Source organism: Siniperca chuatsi, linkage group LG13 (assembly GCF_020085105.1).
Source record: "Siniperca chuatsi isolate FFG_IHB_CAS linkage group LG13, ASM2008510v1, whole genome shotgun sequence".
Classification (NCBI taxonomy): domain Eukaryota; kingdom Metazoa; phylum Chordata; class Actinopteri; order Centrarchiformes; family Sinipercidae; genus Siniperca; species Siniperca chuatsi.
Window position 1 is genome coordinate 2,186,504 of NC_058054.1, and position 8,180 is coordinate 2,194,683.

General features: G+C 40.0%; 1 protein-coding gene across 2 annotated transcripts; it reads left to right on the forward strand.

Moving 5' to 3' along the window:
* On the forward strand, positions 1–3,751 carry LOC122886978 (protein TsetseEP-like). 2 transcript variants are annotated; one of them, XM_044219766.1, is made up of 4 exons: positions 344–368; positions 450–521; positions 1,878–2,186; positions 2,304–3,750. In XM_044219766.1, exons 2-4 carry the CDS (start codon positions 497–499, stop codon positions 2,759–2,761), a joined length of 792 nt encoding a protein of 263 aa, XP_044075701.1. In that variant the 5' UTR covers positions 344–368; positions 450–496; the 3' UTR covers positions 2,762–3,750. The 2 variants fall into 2 exon arrangements, with proteins under 2 accessions (XP_044075700.1, XP_044075701.1); XM_044219765.1 differs by lacking the exon at positions 450–521 and having other exon boundaries at positions 1–368; positions 2,304–3,751.
* Positions 3,752–8,180: the final 4,429 nt, after the last annotated feature.

The window sequence follows — 8,180 nt, forward strand, 5'->3', positions numbered from 1 at the left end:
AGTGAATTAATTAAGTTAATCCTCTGGGGACCGAGAATGTCTGAACAAAATTTCATGTCAATCCATCCGTCCTTCCTTTGGTCCAGGTCCAGTCCATCTGGACTGAAGCAGTGGACCGACAGACATTAGCATCCATAGAGCAGCACTGCTAGTGTGTCTAAAGAGACAATAAAAGAAGAGACAGTCATGTTGATATGAACATGAGAGAAACACATCATGGAGCTGAAATATGATCCTGGCTCATAATTTGGACTCATTCACCTCAGCTGACACATTCAGCAGCAGACAGGTTTTTGTATCAGTCTGTTTCACTGTGGGAGGATACTACTACGACATCTTTGGCTCTGGAACTAAACTGTATGTAACAGGTAAGAATAAACATTAATTTTCCTTCAGATGTTTTATTGAACAAGTTGAAAATGTGTTTTAATGAGTTTCTGCTGCTTCAGGCTTTACATGTTAGTTTTTTCATAATTAGCAGAGAATTCTTGCAGCCATGCAGCTGTTGTTACATACAAAAGGTTCATGAATCCTGAAAAGATGTTTAAATCTCACTGCACAGCTGAAATTAGTCTTTATTTCTGCATGAGAAAAATAATTGTATTTTAGAGCTGAAAAAAGTCTGATAATGTTAATATTATTTTATAACCCCTTAATAATAATCTTTACGATGATCTGTGATATGAAATCTATTTTAATATATGTTTGCAAATGTATTTTGAAATGCATTTAGTGCTAAATACTGTATATTGTATAAGACAATAATTATACTGTATATTTTAGCAGGTAAAATGGATGTTATGGTAATTATATTTAATATGATGGGAAATATGTTTTTTAGCACAAAACATGTTAATGCGTGAAGACAAAGAGATTTTAAATCATTTTACAATAAATAGAATTCATGTACACTAATTTATTTTTTGTATTCAATAGGATATATGTTAATTTATGATAGCACGCACACACATCTTAATACACATTTACTATAAACCTTAATAGTGTATGATACTTAGCATGATTTCAAATATATAATAGTAAATATTTTGGTGGTGAATTTAATGTATTAATTATTATACATATATGCAGATATACTTACATTTTAATGTTGTAATACATAATGTGTATATACATATATTGTAGTTTTAACAGGAAAGTATTATATTATATTATATTTATATGAGGGCAACATTTACAATGATTTAATAAGGGATTATTTGTTATTACATTAAATCATTAGTATGCTTTATTACATTATTTATTATTCATTATTTTGCTGTAATATTATGAGAATTTGACTTCATCCATTAAAATAAATAATAAAGTTTACTTCTTCGCGCCTTTAGAAACCAGAGTTACAAGGTGCTTCACAAAATACAACACCATACAGATAAAACAAAATGCAAAAGAACAGCATTAAAAAGTGCAAATAGTTAAACATAGAAAGATAAAACATAAACAAGCACAATTAAAACATTTGAATAGGCATAAAAATATTATACAAACGCCAGTCTGTACAGGTGAGTTTTTCAAAGCTTTTTAAATTGAGGCGCTGACTCAGCTGATCTGATGTTGAGGGGCAGTTTGTTGGAGCTAAAACAGTAAAAGCATGATCCTAACTGTCAAATAATATATTCTTAACATTTGACTTTTTTTCCCATAAAACATATCATGACATGATATTTATGTTTGATATGATGTGAATATATATCTGTAGTGTGTAATATGTAGTGAACTTTGTGCTGTATTGATGAGTAGTCTAGTGATCAGAGTCCATGTAGTTTCCAGGATCAGACTGAATGCAGTGCAGTGCTGGAAGCTGCTGCTGACTGTGTGAATGTGTGTCTGTGCTGCTTGTTGCTGCTGTCAAACTTCAGATAAGCAGGTGGTGAAGCCTGTGGTGAGCGTGTACCCAGCAGTATCCAGAGCCCACCTGGCGGGGAAGAGCTCCCTGCTGTGTCTGGCCTCAGCCATGTTTCCTCCTCTGGTCCAGTTCTCCTGGAAAAGACGAAAGGAGAATGGTCCTCTGGAGGATCTGCCCCCTGCTGAGGGAGAGCAGCTGGAGCTCAGAGAGTCGGGATGCACCGCCGCCATCAGAGTGATTGATCAGGACGCTCTCCACACATATAAATACCGCTGCTACGTCCAGCACGAGGGGGGCACAGTGGAGGCCCAAACAGAACAAGGTAATGAAGGCTTGGTGACTGTGTTCAGCAGTGATTCAGCTTCATGTGGAGACGCTGTCAAAGAGAGCAGAGGAGCAGAGGACTGACATTTCTTTTTGACTCCTTTTTCTGTTTCAGTGATTTCTGCACCACCAGTACCTCTACCTACACCTCTACAAGCACCCCCACCATCACTTCCACGAACCCCTCCACCAGCACCTCTACCAACATCTCCACCAGCACCTCAACCAGCACCTCCACCATCACTTCCACGAACCCCTCCACCAGCTCCTCTACCAACACCTCCACCATCACTTCCACAAACCCCTCCACCAGCACCTCCACCAACACTTCCACGAACCCCTCCACCAGCACCTCTACCAGCACCTCCACCATCACTTACACCAATACCTCCACCGTCACCTCCACCAGCACCTCCACCAGCAGCTTCTGTCCAGTCTCAGTGCAGGTTGAAGCTGCTCTGTTTGCTGTACACAGTGCTGATAGTGAAGAGTCTGGTGTACTGCTGTGGACTCTCTCTGCTGATGATCCTCAGAAACAAGGGACCGTCCACTGACCGCACACATGCTGACTGACCATCAAATCTCATCAATTCATCTCATTTATCACTTTGATCAGCTGTCAGAAATGTCAATTATGACGTGTTGTATAATAATAGAAAATAAAGCAGAATTTATTTAATTTAATATTTTATTGTTTATAGTATTTTTCTGTTCTTGTGTTTCTTTTTAATACATTATGCAGAGTGTGGCAGGTTTGTCAAGTCTTTCTGTGTAACATTCTCAATAAACTGAAAAATCACAGTCTGTGTTTCATAAATATCCTTGTTTTATGGATTTCAGTTTCATAGTAAATAATCAGAAACAGAATCAACTTCATTGGCCGTGTATGTTGACACCTACAAGTAATGTGACTCTGGTTGTAAGTAGCTCTCAATATACTGTCACACAGCGCCAAGAACAAATGTACAGGAAGATATGAATATAAGCATATAGCTAAACAAGGACAACAAAGATAAGCAAACACAAACATACAGCTATTATATACAAGTCAGTAGGTGTGGGTGTGCCACCAGGTTCACTGCTGACCCCCTTTAATAATTGTGTCAGTGTGGATGTAAAACTCTACGCTGATGACACAGTTGTTTCCACACATGAACAAACAGCAGAGCGAGCTGCTGTGGAGCTACAACTGCTATAAAATGATCACACAGTGGCTTCATCAGTCAGGCTGACGTCTGAATGTTGGCAACATGATGGGTGTGTTTATTTTTGTTTTATTTTAACCAATAAAATGTCACTTGACTCTTACAGCTTTATCAAGATGAAATAGACTGGTATAGTTACTGATCATATGTAAAATATGATTTACATTTATGTAACACATTTCAAGACAGAATCACAAAATGCCTCACAAAGAAATACAAATGTTATATTTTTTATTTTCAAAACATTATATATGACAAATTCTGATTCAAAACATGTTAAAAATGAAGGAAATGAACAGATAAATTAGAACAATTAGAACTTGTCTTTGTATTGAAGTTGTATTAAAATGTATGCACGCAATGATCCTTTCCCACCTGTCCTATGATTTATTATGTTACAAGTTGGGGTCAGGCTGGAGAAACTTCGTTCGTCATTAAACTTAAAAGAATCAATAAAAAGTTTGGATGCAATGTCATTTTTGCGTAATCTCTATAAATAATAATTAAAAAACCAGGACGTTGTTTTCCATCAAGAGAAACCCTGACCAAAAGCGTAATCTGAACCTCCTAAGCTGTATTTTATTTTAAATTTACCTTTAAGCAGTTTTGCGTCTTGTCTACACCAACTGAGAAGCAAAAACAGCAACATCTTCAGTTTTTTTATCAGTGTTCACACCAGAATCATTCAGCTCTGCATGCGTGTTTTGACAGCATTCACAGATCATTACACAATACATCAGTGTAGTTATGTTTGTAAGTCAGAAGAAAATAGACGTGAAGCTTAAAAACATGCTTCATGTCACAACGATGTGACACATAATGGAAGCACAGGCAGCTACACTGATAAAAAGTGAAGCTAGAACGTAACTGGCAGGAGATCAGTGGGTCAGTGGGGTTAACGAGGTGAACTACTTTAAACTGAGCACCGATTGAGATGGACAGACGACTCTGACGGGTCTGACAGCAGGTTTCTTATCAACTGTAACCTAATTATGAGCCCTGAGGTGAACCAACATGGACGCTCTAGTTCTGCTTCGAAAAGAGATGCATCTGTTTTTTTGAGGGGGTGAAACAACAAGACGACTTGTTTGTCTCCGTGGTTTGTGTTTCCGTCTGAGTGGTTTGTGTTCTGTTCTGATCAATGATAACAGATGGACGACATATTTTCGTAAATGTTGCAGTTGAGGAGTCGCTGCTTAAAATCCTCTCATGGTCATTTAGGCACTTTGGGGGTAGAAACTTAAAATTTCTCTAAAACTGTGTTTTTTAAAGAGGACGAATTTATGAGAGGATAGAAGATTTCAGAAACACCAACATTTGAGAATTGTTTTTTCTTTAGTTGCAAAAACTATTTCAAATGAGAAATTGACAATAAAATCATTAAAAACAAGAAAGTAATACAATTATTATTCATGATATATAATAGTGATATATTACTACACATTATTGTATGTGATATTAGCAGTGTTATTTGGGTTTTAGTAGTTAATGAATAATTCATTATGATTAAAGTGGAATATATGAGAAAATAAACTTGAAGCACACTGGCAAATATATATGTGCACTTTTGTTTTAAATTTCTCTTTTATTTTTCCTGAAAAAGAAACAACATTTCCTGTGCTTGACTTTTCTGTGTATATTTAATCGATTATTATTATTATTATTATTATTATTATTAATATTAACTCCACCAACACCTCACTCAAATTTCCAACAGTTTGATTTTGCCTGCTGCCGTTTTGACGCTTTGTCTTGTTATTATTCCCATGTGAACACTCTGCTGACTGACGGCACTGTTAGAATCAGTGTGAGGTAATAAAGTGGGATCAGAGCAGACTGCAGGAGGTTGAACATCTCTCCTTTTATTTCAGCTTCTCAGCTCTGAGTTCAGGATTCGAGCTGTTTCTCTCACAGATTAATAACACAGATGGAAGCTGAGACAGTGAGTACTGAGCGCTGAAATCAAACTGAACTTCCTGGAATGATTCTTGAACCAGAGTCGACGGTTGAAACTGTCATTGTTTTATTAATGTGAAAAGGCGCAGCTAACGGTGAGGAGGCTGCAGAGCAGAAACCCACACAGCCCGTCTGCTGCAGGAAAGGAAGTGTTGATTCGCTGGCAACAGTTTTTATGAGTCCTAATAACCACTGAGAACAGATTCATATCTGCTGCTGTACACACTCATCAACTCCTCTCCCTCTCTGTAGCTGTTTGTCTTCTCTCTTGTTGTCTGTCAGCCTTTTTCCACTGAGCCCTCCACCCACACAGAGTTGAACTGAGCCCAGAGACCAACAATGACGACCCACCTGGAGGTCACGTCCATGGAGTTTATTTGTGGGGATTTTAGCGGTCAAAGGTGCACTTTACAGTTTACACTTGGTGTTGATGAGCGCCAACAAGTCCTCATACAAAAATGACAAATGGCTTCTTTTTCAGTGCCGAAAACAGAAACAAATTTCATCACAATCCATCTGAGAGTCGCTGAGATCTTTCAGGAAGGGCTTGGTAACAGGAGTTGAAGCAGCAGCAGTAGTAAAAGGCCTTGGAAGTAAAGCAGTGTGTTGTTGTTGCCACTAGAGAGCAGCAGTATTCCCAAATCCATACCACATATTAAATCTATTATACTACGCACTAATTCTATTATACTACATACTAATCATCATAGTGAACTGTTGTAGTGTACAAAGCATCAACAGTCAAACAAATCCAAGAGGGCACGACTGGGTAGCAGGTCAGGAACCTGCAACAGGTCAAGACACAGGAGCAGGTAACAAGAAAGCAGGAACAGGTACAGATGGCTGGATGAAAAGGTCACAGGTAACATAGCAACATGGACAATTTAGCAGGAAATGAGAGGAAACACTATCGGCAGCTGAAAGAAAAATGGTGGAAATCCAAGCGCTCCGAGGACCTCCTTGACTATCAGCCTCTTCTCTCCTTTTTCTCCGCCTCCTTATCTGCAGCTAAAAGTAATTTCTTTCAATCCAAAGTTCAATCTTCCTTCTCCTACCCCTCTTCTCTGCACTCCTTGATCCCCCCCACTCCACCACCTCCCTCCTATGCCTCTTCATCTCCTACTCTAACCTTCTTTTCACCACTTTCTTCCAACGAAATACTAAACCTGGTTATCTCCCACCGCCCAACCACCTGCCCTGTTGAACCTATCAGCTGTCACCTTTTCCACTATATTGCTCCTGACCTCCTTCCTTTCCTCACCCACCTCATCAATACCTCTCAGAAAACTGCTCATATTACGGGGTTCTGTTCTGGGTCCCCTCCACTTCTCTTATCACACCAAGTCACTTGGCTCTGTTATTCACTCGCATGGCTTTTCCTACCACAGCTTTGCAGATGACACTCAACTAATTCTGTCTTTTCCCCGGTCTGAAACCCAGCTGGCAATCTCTGTGTATCTGGCTGACATCTCTCAGTGGATGTCTGCTCACCACCTGAAGCTCAACCTCAACAAGACTGAGCTGCTCCTCCTTCCAGGGAAGGCATCTGCCGTTCACGAACTCTCTATGACCATTGAGAACTATGTGGTGTCCTCGGCTCGGACTGCAAGGAACCTGGGTGTGACACTGGATGACCAGCTGTCTTTCGCTGCCAACATCGCTGCGACGACCCGCTCCTTCACATTTATCCTCCACAACATTAGGAGGATACGTCTGTTCCTCACCCAGGAGGTGCAGGTACTGGACCAGACTCTTGTCATCTCGCGCCCAGAATACTGCAACTTGCTCCTGGCTGGTGTGCCTGCATGTGCCATCCGACCTCTGCAGCTCATCCAGAATGCAGCAGGCCGGCTGGTCTTCAGCCTCCCCAAGTTCTCCCACACTACACCGCTCCTCCTCACCCTGCACTGGCTACCGGTGGCTGCTTGAATACGATTCATGACACTGTTACTTGCCTACCGTGCTGCGAATGGCTCAGACCCATCCTACATCCAGGACATGGTCAAACCAAACACCCCAGCCCGTCCACTACGCTCTGCTACTGCCGGTCTGCTTGCAACTCCCTCACTACGAGGGGGTCCGGCTACCGCTCAACAACATCACCACTGTTTGCAGTCCTGGCTCCACAATGGTGGAACGAGCTCTCCATCGACATCAGGACAGCAGAAACTGAAAACTCATCTGTTCAGACTGAACCTCTTCCTGTTGTATAGGTATCAATATAGGTTCTGGTTGATTGCGAGGCTGAATTTGCTTGTATTGCTAAAAAACTATTTTTTGGACGAGTATTACTGTTTTCTACTTTTATATTTTTTCCATGTATTTCTCTATATTGCAGGTGATTTCTGAAATATATTTGGCTCAACTTCTAATGTGTTGGATTCAGTTTGTGCCTGTATGTATTGGAAATAATGTAATATTGATTTTTGGGGCGAGTAATATCACTTTCTTCTATGTATTTTCCTACATAGTAATCTTTATAACTGTTTTTTCGGGATGGTTTATGTGATTCATGAAATATATTGGACTCTGATGTGTTGGATTTGGTATGTGCCTGTATAATATTGATCCTGTTGTTTCTAGTTGTTCGTGCACTCTTCACAGAGGCATGCTTTGTCCCCCATGTGTTGTCCAGCTCTGCTCTGATTGGTCCAGCTTGAGTAGATTGACTCTCAATCATGCTGATCACAGTCACCTGAGTGATGAATGTGTTTGTGTCTATATATTGTCCGCTCTGCTTGGTGACGGTGATTTGACAATGCCTGGCGAAGATCTCTGTTAGATCGAAATGCTGCTTGATAAAAATTGATGAGAGCTACTAGTACAGTGTG